General features: G+C 38.6%; 2 protein-coding genes and 1 long non-coding RNA gene across 3 annotated transcripts in view; all 3 read right to left on the bottom strand.

Annotated features, from left to right (window-relative positions):
• The window catches only part of tpra1 (transmembrane protein, adipocyte asscociated 1), a 14,458-nt gene extending 5,442 nt beyond the window's left edge, over nt 1–9,016 (bottom strand). The window contains exons 1-9 of the mRNA XM_077199890.1: nt 8,803–9,016; nt 7,879–8,056; nt 5,592–5,724; nt 4,385–4,471; nt 3,451–3,523; nt 2,104–2,183; nt 1,197–1,307; nt 1,045–1,105; nt 847–949 (exon numbers count right to left, since the gene is read on the bottom strand). Of these exons, the coding sequence (XP_077056005.1) occupies nt 847–949; nt 1,045–1,105; nt 1,197–1,307; nt 2,104–2,183; nt 3,451–3,523; nt 4,385–4,471; nt 5,592–5,724; nt 7,879–8,042 (812 nt within the window). The 5' untranslated portion in view covers nt 8,043–8,056; nt 8,803–9,016. The remainder of the gene's footprint in view (nt 1–846; nt 950–1,044; nt 1,106–1,196; nt 1,308–2,103; nt 2,184–3,450; nt 3,524–4,384; nt 4,472–5,591; nt 5,725–7,878; nt 8,057–8,802) is intronic.
• On the bottom strand, nt 393–828 carry LOC143707134 (uncharacterized). Its single transcript, XR_013193086.1, has 2 exons — nt 690–828; nt 393–452 (listed from the first exon to the last, which is right to left on the bottom strand). It is a non-coding gene; the product is annotated as an uncharacterized LOC143707134 (long non-coding RNA).
• Nucleotides 9,017–9,388: 372 nt separating the features above from the next.
• Nucleotides 9,389–13,921, bottom strand: trim107 (tripartite motif containing 107). Its single transcript, XM_077199889.1, has 2 exons — nt 13,739–13,921; nt 9,389–11,347 (listed from the first exon to the last, which is right to left on the bottom strand). The coding sequence occupies exon 2, from the start codon at nt 11,334–11,336 to the stop codon at nt 9,900–9,902; it is 1,437 nt and encodes a 478-aa protein (XP_077056004.1). The 5' UTR covers nt 11,337–11,347; nt 13,739–13,921; the 3' UTR covers nt 9,389–9,899.
• Nucleotides 13,922–14,571: the final 650 nt, after the last annotated feature.

Genomic DNA, 14,571 nt, shown 5'->3' with positions numbered 1-14,571 from the left:
ATAAACTATAATAATAATTTTTTATCCAATAAGGAGGAACTTCGATGGAAACACAATTACTTAAGTCCCTCGATGCACAACAATAAACTCATGTGACTTTCCCTCAGGCTGTGATTGGATAACTGGAGTAACCAGTGGACCAATCACATCGCAGCATCTCTAATGTTGATTTGGTGTTTCTGAAACGCCGGAGTCGAAGTGTGTGATCAGAATGATTGGGTTTAATTCCCTCCAGAAGCGTCTCACACACACGAGTGTGTTCCCGAACACCAGCATCCGAACGCTAGAGAACATGACAGCGTTTATTGTGTTTCGTCTGACGCTCTGACACACACTCGTTTATGATGGAGGGAAAAAGAGAAGGATTGCAGGAACTTACACTTACAACTTAATCACAAATTTCCCAGGAAGTGATGATTTTGTTCTCTTGAACACATGGGATGGAAACGCTGCTTTATTTACAAATGTTTTATGCGATATCCCAATTTTGCACATAAGTTAAATTCACAACTTTGGATGGAAACACAACTGATGTCTGTGGAGCAAAGCACTCGATTTCAAATCATTCACTGATTAAACATCTATAATGAAATATTAGTGATTTAAATGTTCCTTGTGTAAAATGCATTTCCTCATAAACACGCTTTTTGTCTCGATAGTGCAGTTGCATCATATTCATCCAAACAGACCTTCATAAAATAATGTTTTATGCGATATTACAATTGTGTGCATAAGTTAAATTCACAGCTAGTGTGTGTAGCAGAGACAGAAGAAGAGACTTCTCTGTAAACTGGATTGCTAAAAGTAAACAGAGAATAGGTTTGACAGGAAGACATGAACTCTCACCACAGGCCTTCGATGATTTCAGCGCAGAGAAGCGCGCTTCCCAAACCCTGGACCAGATTCAACACGGACAGGATCGCAGCGTACACGTAAAAACCCCTCTTAGCTGAGAACGACACACACATCCACATCATCATCCGAATGATCCGCCTTTCCCACACGACAAACACTGAACACGCGTGACCAGAGGCCTTTACTCACATGGTAATGAGATTCTCTCTCTGATTGGAGTTTTAGGTAGAATGACTATTAAGGAATACACCTAAACAGATTGTAATGCAAAAAAACATAAATCATTGAATATATAAACGCGAGATGGATTCAAAAGAAAGGATAAGAACTTAATTAGGTACCAGGAAGAAGAAACAGGAGCTGGCCAACCAGAAGTGCCGCCCGCCGTGGCCGTAGATGTTGAAGTCTTTGGCGGAGAGGTGTTTGTCTGGGAAACGGATCTCCAGAGTCCCCTGAGATTAAAGCAATATCCCACATGATTTACAGTGAATTTACCACAACTAAACAGAGTCATTACTGAAGTACCATCCAACTCATGATGAACATGTGACAATGGGTTAAAATGCCCTGATTATGCTATTTTAAAGGCTCCTAATTGTGTTTTAGAGTCTCCTACAACAGGTTTACATTCGTCCATGTTCAAAAACCTTTTATTTAACTCATAATCTCAGCTCTTTTCTCTCAGTTTCTGAAACAGTTCGATGAAGGATTCAGTCTCTCTAAACTCCGCCTCTCTGAGAGCAGCTCTGTTGTGATTGGTCAGAAAGCAAACACTCATTATCATATCTGAATCTCAGCTCTTGATCACAGTGATACGAACAGTAACGATGGCGTGGGTTTTACCGTATCAATCTCATCAAAGTGGATTTGCTTTGTCAGCAGAAAACAGCGACTTCTCGACACGAACCAAACTCTTCCAGTCTCAGATAAACTACAGTGATTGAGGGCGGAGCTAGGAGACGCTGTTCAGCCAATCAAGACCAGAGGCTGGAATTATGCAAATTGGGAAGTGAGACTGGAATTACGAATGACTCGTTTCTTTTCAGAATCACTTCTTTCTTTTAGGAGACAAAACCTCAATTTATCTGCACTTTAATCTTTGAAATTCTGCAGAGCTTTTACATTCACAAACAGCTTTATTATACAATACATGTAAGGTCATATCCGAAAAAGCATAATAGGGGCACTTTAAGGATACACGTCGTTCACTGAGGAGTTTTTGGTTCAGTAAATGTCTGTATAACACACCTGTGTGATGGAGTACGCCAGAGACAGGACCGCAGTGATGGCCAACACACGCTTGATGCTGGACTTACTCTCCAGATGGCCTGAACAAACACGATCAGAAAATATTTCACTTTATTAAAAAGTTATTAAGATATTTTTGATGAAATCTGAGAGCTGGATCACTCCTCCATAGGCTTCTTAAGGGATTGAAACTTGCCAGCCCCGAAAAGTTATTTAAGACATCGTTAAAATAGTCCAAGTGACTACAGTGGCTCAATCTTAAGTTTATCGAGCGACGAGAATACTTTTTGTGCGCAAAAACAAACAAAAATAACAACTTTATTTCAACTATTCATTTCCTTCTCTGTGGGCCTCGAGTCAGTTCACTAGTGTAACAGCGCAGCGCTTCTGTTGTTGTACGTCACACACATCACACACAAGACCAGCGTCAGCCAATAGATAGCCTACGTGTAGTCTCAGCCTCAGACGTCACACCCACGAACCGTTGGCTGAACGTCTGATGCATACAACACACTTTTCTGGAAACACTTCAAGATTTTCGAAGTCGTGATCTGATTGGTTGAATTCTACAGGATGTCCGGGAGACGTGTGCGCCGCGTTCTTTATCAGTCCGCCTGGAAACAAATGCCGTGACGCCAAAACCCCTCGTGGAAGAAGAAAGCCGTTGCGTTTACAACCGTGAAAATAAACGCTTACCAGGATCAACTAAACGCTGGATTTTCAAAAGTATGTGAAGTTTGCAGCTCCACTGTTGCAGTTAACTTGCATAACGTTCTTGAATGAATAATTGATTAGATGCACGCCGGTCTGTTATTGTAGGGACATCGACATTATATCGTCCCGCCCCTAAACATGACGCAGAAGAAAACTAACTGTGATTGGTTGCGTTACATGTCAGTCAAACGTCCTCTTGGACGATCCTTGACCAAGAAAAGCTGCGATAGAGTCCAGACCTTCTGCCGTCAGTCTGAAGCTCTGGCTACGCGAGACTAGCCTACGTGTGACGTAGCTCTACGCTATCATACTATTCTCGTCGCTTGATAAACTTAAGATTGAGCCACTGTAGTCACTTGGACTATTTTAACGATGTCTTTAATAACTTTTCGTGGAACAAGTTTCAATCCCTTTAGAAGCCTATGGAGGAGTGATCCAGCTCTCAGATTTAATCACAAATATCTTAATTCGTGTTCGGAAGATGAACGAAGATCTTACGGGGTTGAACAACATGAGGGAGAGTAATTACTGACAGAGTTTACATTTTTGGGTGAACTATCCCTTTAAAAAAGTAGATTTTTATAAGAAACAGATAAGAGATCCCAAAATACACATGCATAAAGCAGGACAAACCAAAAGCCAATCCGAGTATGATGACGCTGAGCTCCGTAGCCAATAAAAAGAACCGTGTGATTTCCCAAAGCACCTGTAAACACACAAACATGGATTCACATCACAATTGTGCTCATTACAGCATCATCAGACCAAATACATGAAATCCAAACAGACGATATTTACTCTATTCATGTTCCGGGTCTGATTGTGAAAGAGTCATCAGTCACAGTTTTCAAAAGAAATGAATGTTTGTTTTTATAATCCATCATTATAATGTAATAACGTTCTGTTTCAACTCAACTGCCTGTCCCTTCAATCACTTGTCATATAAACACCATATAATTTCACAGTCTAATCATTATTACAATTTAAAACAGCTGTTTTATATGTGAATATATGCTAAAGTGTAATTTATTCCTGTGATCAAAGCTGAATTTTCATCATCATTACTCCAGTCTTCAGTGTCACATGATCCTTCAGAAATCAGTCTAATATGATGATTTTATGCTCATTTACAATTATTATCAATGTTGGAAACAGTTGTGCTGATTCAGATTTCTGTGGAAAATGTGGTAAAAATTTTGGATTCTCTGATGAATAGAAAGTTCAAAAGAATAGCAACATTATAAATGTCTTTACTGACACTTTCTATCAATTTAATGTTTATTGCTGATTAAAAGTATTAATTTCTCACTGTATAAATAATCTTTCTGACCCCCAGACTTTTAAATGGTAGTGTGTCAAGTACATTAAACCTGTAAAACAGAATATAATGAAATCACAACCGCATAGTTTATATAACAGAAAAAAATAAAAACTCGCCCGCAAAACCTCTTTTCATGTCTACAAATTGCTTCTTAAGGTTGTATGCAGTAGCGTAAGTAATTAAAGATTGACTGAAATCAATAAGAAGTCCACATTGAGACAGCTGTGCATGTTTGTGTGTGTTTACCTTATCTATGAGTGTGGCGGCGCTGGATGCGCTGACGGTCATGGAGACTATTGCACGTGTGATTCCTACAGCCGCCACCACAAACACCTGAACAACACAAGAGAAACACCCATTACCGCAAACACAACACTCAAAACCACAACACTCAAAACCACAACACAGAAACCACAACACAGAAACCTTTTCACAAGTTTTATGGAGCAGCAGGTGAAAACTTCTCAACAACACACATGATTTAAAGGGACAGTACAACCAACAAATCTTAAAGAGACAGTTCACCCAAGAATGAAGATTCTGTCATAATTTACTCGCTCTCATGTTGTTCCAAACCTTTATGAGATTCTTTCTTCTCTTGAACGCAAAAGAAGATAATTTAAATAATGTTGGTAAAAAAAAAAAAAACAGTTGATGGGAGCCATTGACTTCCATAGAATTTGTTTTCCTACCATGGCGTAAGTCTACTATAATTCTCAACTTACAAGATACATATACAGACCAAATTTGTATGAAACTCAACTATGTAATGAAAGGTATATTCAAAATATATTATTTTGTGTTCAACATAAGAAAGAAACTCATACAGGTTTGGAACAACATGAGTAAATGATGACAGCGTTTTCATTCTTGGGTGAACTGTCTCTTTAAAGGGGCATTCGGCAACTATTTCAACTTAAAACCGTTTAGAAATCATTTGTATGGTTTAAATACCTGTTCTGGTGAGAATGGTGAGTTTCCCCGCTCCCCCCAGCGTAAAAACCAACCTTGCAACATGAGGACTAACGTCCCGGTAAGTTGGAAATAGGAAGTCTCGTGAGAAGCGAGAACGAGCGAGAAACACAAACTGCTTTTCGGCAATTCGACATAAACACACACACCGCCCTCAGTGTGTATGATGTATTACCCACCTCGGTAGACACACTCCACACGATAAAGTTGGCCGGCTCCGATAATAACAAATGCACATGAGCCGCCGTAGAAAGGGGGAGGAGCCGCAAGTGAGTTTCTTTACGACAGTGTTGTGAAATATACGCCTCACAGCTGTAGGGGGCGCTCACTGACAAAACATGCGACAACAAAAGTGAAAATCAGCGAAGAAGTAGCTAGAGTTGCCGAATGCCCCTTTAAGATTTAGTGCTAGAGGTCTCACTCACAGAATTCAAACGTCCACATTGCAGTTTCAGGTCGTGCGAGATGTTCTGCTGCTTACCAGTATGTAAAACGCCACGAATATGGGACTGGAGGTCAGGCGGATCTTAGCGCGAGCAGAAGGAAGTTTCCACACCAGGAACACCAGGAACACCACGTTCGGGATGAGCAGCATCAGATCCCAGTAACGGACCCTGACAGACAAACAGAGCCGAGCCGTTACGAGTCTCGACAGACGCTTGACTAGTGTGAAGACAGCGTTTGCTGCTTCTTCTTTAGAAGAAGCAGCAAAGAAAACTGACATTTATTACTACAATACTAGACCACACTCAGACACACACTCAGACACACACACTGCTGTGTTTTTGTGATTTGTGAGGACATTCCATAGGCGTAATGGTTTTGATACTGGACAAACTGTATATTCTATCCCCTTACACTAACCCTATCCCCAATCCTACCCATCACACACACACACACACACACACACACACACACTGCCCCTATCCCTAAACCTACCCATCACACACACACACACACACACACACACACACACACACACACACACACACACACACACTCCCTAAACCTACCCTTAAAGCCATTTGAAATATGTGGACTCATGAAATGATATACATCATATTGAAGGTGTGTTATCATAAAAATGTCCTCAGTTGTCATGAAAACAAGAGCACACACACACACACACTCAGACACACACACACACACACACACACACACACACACACACACACTCAGACACACACACACACTCAGACACATTTATACACACACACACAACTCATACACTCACCATAAACAGGAATTTCAACTTTGGCGTTGTGATGGAAAACACCTATTTGCCCACATAAACACCTGGTAACTGAATATTTTTTATCGTGTTGAAAGTGATGTTGTTCTTTCACAAATAATGTTTATCATTCAGACTAAGTTTCCTCTTTAACTTGTTCTCTGTATCAGTAAAAAAAAGAAAAAGAAAAAAAGAAGATATATATGTATACTTTTTTTTATACTGTATATATGTATTTGCAGTTCCTGCAGTCAAAAGTTTAATTTTAAGCTTTATTTGATGAAGAAATCTCAAGTTACAATAAAAGACCAAACTTGTATGAAACTCAACTATGTAATGATTTATTTGTTTATATAATATTTATGTCCTGTATTATTGCAAAATGTCTAATTTTCTGTGTATAAACTGTTTTGAGACAACTATGGAACAAAAGTTTTTCGTTATTTTTAAAAGAAATGAATACTTTTATTCAGCAAGGATGCATTACATTGATCAAAAGAGACATTTATAATGTTGATTCTATTTTAAATAATTTATGTTCTTTTGAACTTTCTATTCATCAAAGAATCCTGAAAAATATATATATATCACAAAATTAAATCTGAAGCAGCACAACTGTTGTAATAAGAAATGTCTTTGAACTGCAAATCAACATATTAGAAAATTCATCTTTGCATCACAGGAATAAATTACATTCAAACAGAAAACAGCTCTTTGAGATTGAAATAATATTTAAGAAAACATCTTACCGACCCCAATCTTGTGAAAAGTAGTGTGTAATACAAAACATTAAAATACGATCTAGTCAAAGTTGCATATAAATAAATACTGTTGACTTTTGTGCACTATATTCACTTTTTTCACAAAAAAAATTGAATTTCTGCTTTTAAAAACTCCTCTAAAGTTTACAAGAACATTACTCAGACACAAAAGGAAATTCCAAACAATAGACCTACTGTTTTTCTTTCTATTTAATTTGCTGATGTGTGATTTTAACAAACAAACAAGGAGAGGAAGTGATGTTGAGCCGAGCACCAGACATCTGGAGTCCCTGAAGAGACGGCCACTAACACGAGTATCCTCAGAGGAACACAACACAGTCCCAGCAGGACCAGAAGGGACTTTTCAATAAAAATACAGCGACTGTCCTGTTCGATAGAGCCGTTACTGGCACAGAAACGAAAGCAGAATTGAAAGCTCGTGTTGCAAACGGCCTCCAAAACTAAAATCACATTTCACACACTTCACAAGCGTCTACTGTCAGATCCTACACAAGATCCTCTGTATCTGAGTGAGAAAACAGCTCAGAAACTGCGTTCTTCAGGCATTCAGACATGGCAAAGCGCCAGATGAACACTGCAGACAGCTTCACCACTTATTTAACATAACTAGGTTGACCACACACACACACACACACACACAGAAATGGATTGGAAAGGAAGTATGCTTGCATGCAAATAAGACTACACGATTTCAGACGATCACAGAAAGTTCAAAGCAAATGTGCACTGACATGTAAGCACACGCACGGCATTACCTGGACTCTCCGATGTCGTCGTACAGGATCTGCAGACACTTGTGTGGTTTGGTGATGTTGATCTCATGGTCAGGGATGAACTGGGAGCTGTTCTCCGCAGTGGGAAACACACTGGTGTTGCCATAATGGACCAACCTTCTCGATTCAGTCACGGTCTCCAGCATTCTGGACTAAACCTCTGCAAGACACACAACTACTTCAGTTTACACTCGTACTTACACATATAATACATACATTCTTACACCAAGCATTTATGTGCATGTAAAGCATATATGCATAAGAGTTACTAATGTTAAAATGGACAAGATCAGATTCACAACTATGTTGAAAACACAGTAATTTCACATGAAAGAAATTATATTTTTAAAAAACGTACTTTCAGAAATTCTAAATATTGCCTTGGCAAGTACTAAAATCCCTAAAACTAAAATAAAACCTTTTTAAAACTAAAATCACTAAAAAAAAGAATTAAAAAAAAGCTAGATTTATTTTTTTAAACAAAAATTACTCATTAAAATATACATAAATACTGTAATAGTATATAAATAATACCAAAACAACACTGCCCCACTTTAGATAGTTTCATGGCTGTTCATCGTTCGTTAAATATATATTTTATATCAATGTATTTGTAAAAAATTTATATTTCTAAGAGATCAGAATGTTTCAAATGTAAAAGTTCCGCTGGAATATTTGTGTTTTTAAAAGATATATGACGTTACATAACAGCTCACAGTCTAACACAACACATACTGATCCAAATACAAAGCTTTAATGAACTATAATATTTATGTATGTGTATTGCACGAATGTCATGTTTATATTGGAATATCATATGACACAATTCCTATTTTTTGTCTCTCACACACACACACACAGCACGGATATATATATCAGCTGATAAACCTCATAAACACAGCTCACCTGTAAGTGAAGATGATCTCAGATCAGAGGCTGGTGTGTTTCAGCATTAACGTGGTCATAGGTTATTAGTTGAGGCATAATAACTTTAGTCGGAGTGTCGGTTGTTTGTTGTTTACAGGCGGAACGAAACTGATGCGTCAGTCGCGATTCGTTTGTCAGATAAAAGTCAGCGTGAATGCGTTGTCGTTTCAAAGATGGCCGCCATCTATGCGACATTTCATAATAAAAGACTCACGGAAAACAATACATAGGTTTTGTTTTATTTGATTTAATTTTACTTTAGTTTATATTACACTACTAATATTTTGTTTAATGATGATATTACTTTGATTTGCACTTGTTATATATTGTTTAAATCCTATTAATTAAAGTAAAAACAATTTTCATCGTACAAATCTATAATTTATCAGTATCAATATATATATATATATATATATATATTTTGTGGTGATAATAAAGCACACTAAAATTTAACATTTTATATATAGCCTAAAAAGACGACACATACATACAACACTTCAAAATAAAAGTCAGAATTACAATAAAATAAACTTTGGGGTTTTGAAAAAATACAATACGCAAATAATTAGAAAAATGTAGTACTGCTGTTTATTAAAATGTAGACAGAAAAAAGGTATTAATAAACATGTTAAAAGAACAGAAAAAGAATGAGAAGAATTGTTCTAAATGGCAATCAAATGTAATGTACGCTTGTATTAATGTCAGATGCTCAAATGAATCACATGAGTCGAGAAACACCATACTTTGATTAAATTAAACATTGCAAGCAGAATGCATGTGACAATTTATGTGCAGGAAGATGCATTCAGTGCATAAAAAGTGAACATTGATGACGTATAGCTTCATAGCTTCACCAGAAAAGGACAAATATGAATAAAAAATATATATATTTGCACTAGGTGAAAGTAGTGCAGAAACAAATGCTTTAATCTAATGGCCATTTAAATAATCTCCCAATACACAGCTGTAATGCAGTGCAATAAACTTTATCAATAAGTACCAGTCTGTGGTGATGAGTTTGTAGATTTAAACATGCCATCTGCAATAACTAGTCCATTGTAAGTTGTATGAAATAGCTAGTTAACTGTTATGTGAGCTTTGGGCTGACCAGACATCATCCTCACGGCCAGATACACCGGGTGCGTAAAGCTCACTGTAAAGGTATGCAGATGAGTTTTATCCCCACTCACGTCACTAACGCTGTAAAACGCTAAAGTGCCAGAGCTGAAGCTGAGGTGTATCTCCATTCTCTTCAGAGATGGCGTACGTCTAAGTGGCGTGTCCTTTCCTTTCTCGTACGCCCTCAGAAGGTTATCACAGTACATGAGGCACCAGGATCCAGCGCTGCTCTCCAGACCACTACTAGAACCGGATCGGGGAAGTTCACCGTAGCACACGGCCAGAACCCAAGGACAACCATCGGCGTGAAAGGTCCAAAGATGCTCTCCTTGGACAAAGCTCTGAGAGCTCAAAGCTTGGAAAAAACTGGTAAACCTCTGAGAACTGGTTGGATACGGTTGTTTGGCAACGCTAAAAGACACGGTTTTAAGGTCTTCCGATAGGACCAGATTGGGATGGATGGTGTCGGGGTTGAATGTCACCTCGGATGGGTTGAGAATGACCCGTAAAGCCCTCTGAGCAGATCCAAGTCCAAGACGGAGTTGGTTGTTTTGGTGCTCGATTTTCTCACAGACTTTTTTCAAATTGCGGGATAATTCCAGATCGCTCGGAAAGTCCCGCAGAGGCTCCACGGTCAAGCTGGAAACTTGGCTCTCGACGTCACCAAGACACGCGTCTTCCGTCTCGCCCATTGACGCGTTGACCCGAACTTCAGCCGTTCTCAGCTGCTTTCGGAGATCTGATAGCATTTGCACTCTTTTCCCAACAGCGTCTTCCCTGGGCTTCAGTTCAACCTCCAAAAGTTTCATTCCAGTCTTTCTGTAGGTCTCCAGGACCTCTGCCATCTCCTCCAGAACGTTGCTCACATCGTTCCTCAGATCAGCATGTGTCGCTTTGACCGCAGCTTCTCTAGCCGTTTCTTTATTGACCAGATCTTCTACTAGAGCAAGCTTTTTTTGAAGACTAGTTATAATGGGATTTAATCTAGACCTCCGTCCATTGGCTTCCGTCTCCTCAAGTGAGTTTTCCCCACAATCTATTGACGTGGACTCATCAGAGTTTGTTCTGTCTTCTGAAGATGGTTCATCATTGGTTATCTTGTCTTCTGCGCTGGGCTGAAGTTCACCGAAAGCACTGTTGGCCTTGTAGTTCTCAACTACTTGTTTCAGTTTGACATTTCTCGGCAGGGACTCTGGGCTAAGATGTTCCTGTCCACATACTGGGCAACAAAGTTCTTGAGCCGATCCAGATGTTTTATCCCCATCAGGTGTTTCCAGGCAAACCAGGCAGAAACTGTGAGCACAAGGAAGAGTGACCGGGTCGAGGAAGAGATGGAGACAGATGGGACAGGTGAGCTCTGGCTCCAAACAGCTCTCTGAATATAAGTCTGCCATTATGATTGTCTCTGGTAACCATGTAATACAGACAAAGAAAATGTATAGTTACATATATGGTCAATATCTATATGTGGCAAATTGTCTCCAAAATAGAAGTACATCTGAAATTCCAGAATCAATTATGAACTTTCTCAATGTATTTTAATTTCATCATGGAATTTTTAAATAAATGTGGAAAAATAGGTTTCCCTAGAAGTTTTTAAAGTGATGGTTCACCTACAAATGAAAATTCTGTAATTACCTACTTACCTCATGTCGTTCCAATCAAAAACCGTAAGACTCCCGTTCATCTTCAGAACACAAATGAAGATCTTTTTGATGAAATCTGAGAGCTTTCTGTCCCTCCATTGACAGCTACACAACTGCCACTTTGACACTTCAAAAAGTACATAAAGAGATTGTAAAACTAATCCATTTGAATCGAGCGGATTAGTCAAAATTTTCTGAATAGACTCGATCACTTTTTATGATGAACAGATTTAATTTAGGCTTTTATTCACATATAAACATTAATAATCGAAAATTACCAGAAGCTCAACCGAACCTCCTTGAACCAAACGCGGGAGAACAAACCTCTTGCCGAAGCTCAAACGTGCTGCGTAACACAAAAATGAACATCATTGGTTCTCGCGGAAACTCAAATATACCCCGTTACATGAGAATGAACCTCATTGGTTCTTGTAGAAGCTGAAACGTGCTACGTAACAAGAATGAACCTCATTGGTTCTTGTAGAAGCTGAAACGTGCTGCGTAACAAGAATGAACCTCATTGGTTCTTGTAGAAGCTCAAACGTGCTGTGTTACACGAGAATAAACCTCATTGGTTCATTTGAAGCTCAAACGTGCTGCATAACAAGAATGAACCTCATTGGTTCTTGTAGAAACTGAAACGTGGTGCGTAACAAGAATGAACCTCATTGGTTCTTGTAGAAGCTCAAACATACTGTGTTACAAGAGAATGAACCTCATTATTTCGTGTGAAGCTCAAATGCGCTGTGCTACATGAGAATAAACCTCATTGGTTCATTTGAGGCTCAAACGTGCTGCATAACAAGAATGAACCTCATTGGTTCTTGTAGAAACTGAAACGTGTTGCGTAACAAGAATGAACCTCATTGGTTCTTGTAGAAGCTCAAACGTGCTGTGTTACATGAGAATAAACCTCATTGGTTCATTTGAGGCTCAAACGTGCTGCATAACAAGAATGAACCTCATTGGTTCTTGTAGAAACTGAAACGTGGTGCGTAACAAGAATGAACCTCATTGGTTCTTGTAGAAGCTCAAACGTACTGTGTTACAAGAGAATGAACCTCATTTTTCGTGTGAAGCTCAAATGCGCTGTGTTACATGAGAATAAACCTTATTGGTTCTCGAGGAAGCTCAAATGTGCTGGGTTACACGAGAATGAAAAGCCTAAATTCAATCTGCTCATCATATAAAGCACTCTAGTCTCTTCAGAAAATTTAGGACTAAACCACTCAATTGTGGATTAGATTTATGTTCTCAATATTCTAACTTTTTTAAAGTGGTAGTTTCGTAGCTGTCAATGGAGGGACAGAAAGCTCTCAGATTTCATCAAAAAGATCTTTATTTGTGTTCTGAAGATGAACTAAAGTCTTCCGCGTTAGGAACAACAGAGTTTTAGACATTGATAGAGTTTTCATTTTTTGGTGAACTAAACCTTTATTAGCAGATAAGAATCTGTAAATAAATACCTACCTAGCATCCAGCAGTTAGCTTAAATCCACATTAAGTTAATACAACGTTAATTCTGAATGCTGAATGTCGAAAACGTCCAGTGTTTTTAAAAAAATGATTTAAAAACGTTTGAACATTAAGAGAAAATTCCATTTTATCATTCTGCAAACATTATGGGAACGTTATTTAAATGTTCTCTGAGCGTTCTAAAACAAGAAGTGTAACATTTACATAAACGTCAAAAGGTTTTAAAAATTAACGTTTTTATGTTAACGTTACCATTTTGAGACCACATAACCAGGAACAAAGTGTCATATTAACGTTTCAGGAAAAATGATTCATAACTCTGAAAGAACCTGTTCAGAACGATATGCAATAAAGTTCCGAGAGCGTTAGCTGGGATGTTATTTGATTGTCAAATGCTAAAATAAAGCATCTGGACGCAAACTAGCGGTGAGTGTATCACCCTGCACCATGAACCCGTTGACAGATAGTGTGTGAACGAGGCTCGACTTTGACACCTTCCTCTAACATATGACCACTAACACACCACTCACTTTCATTTCCTAAACCTTGCCCTACTGTTTATCGCGTGTAACGTTAGTATCAAAAAGTAGAAATCATTTTACAAAGACGTGGGCGCTTTTAGCTGTTTGTGTTCAGCCATTTCCCAACATTAATTAGAAGCGTGCATGTCTTACCTAGAACGCGCACAGAAGAACTCGGTGTTGATGCATGTCGAACTGTCACCAGCAACACGATATAATGTTTTCGTTTGAATCGAGTCAGACGCCCGTTAACGCCAGCAGGGATAATTATAATCGGTGCAGTTTCGTTTCCCTGCCGTTACCGTCCGTCGCACCGCCTACATCATCGCTGGTGTGAACTGTATGCGCGCGTGTGTGTGTGTAACCCATATAAATTATTGTTCATGAAACAAACAGACAGTGAGTATATCGTCAGGGTTGACGACGGAGCGCCTGTGATCTGCACTTACAGCCTTACACACCTTTATTTAACCAAACTCTCCTGCAGCTCAGTGTTTACTGAAGCATTCACTCCACAAGATAACAGCAAAACATGATGTAGTTTACAGAAGCTGTCCTGTTTTATCACGCAATATAAAAACAAAGAGACTCATAATCTATACCTTCCTTAATCTTTTACTGATTTGATTTCTTTTTTTTAAATCACAGCAGAAAAACATAAAATAAAACTACAGCAACCTTTATAAACAAGTAAAAGTTCCCATTTGACAAACATATTTTTGACGTGGTCGAGGACAAGAACCGGATAAAAATAAGTTGAGGAAACCTAACATAAATAAATATATTTTGGCCAGCCAGTTAATATCAACACACACACACACACACACACACACACACACACACACACACACACACACACACACACACACACACACACACACACACACACAATTTAAACAAACCTTTGCTTGATGTTTCCCTCTTTATAACCAGTTTAAACTTTGGATTCATCCCTTATCCTTCCTGTACAGTTTTTGTGTCACAGT

This window comes from Siphateles boraxobius, unplaced genomic scaffold (assembly GCF_051911475.1).
Source record: "Siphateles boraxobius isolate OS27281-9 unplaced genomic scaffold, OSU_SipBor_1 41, whole genome shotgun sequence".
NCBI classification, from domain to species: domain Eukaryota; kingdom Metazoa; phylum Chordata; class Actinopteri; order Cypriniformes; family Leuciscidae; genus Siphateles; species Siphateles boraxobius.
This window is presented reverse-complemented; position numbering and strand designations above follow the sequence as displayed.

Bases quoted from the DNA above. Each gene is read 5' to 3' on its own strand.
- trim107 (XM_077199889.1), bottom strand. From the start codon at position 11,336: ATGGCAGACTTATATTCAGAGAGCTGTTTGGAGCCAGAGCTCACCTGT.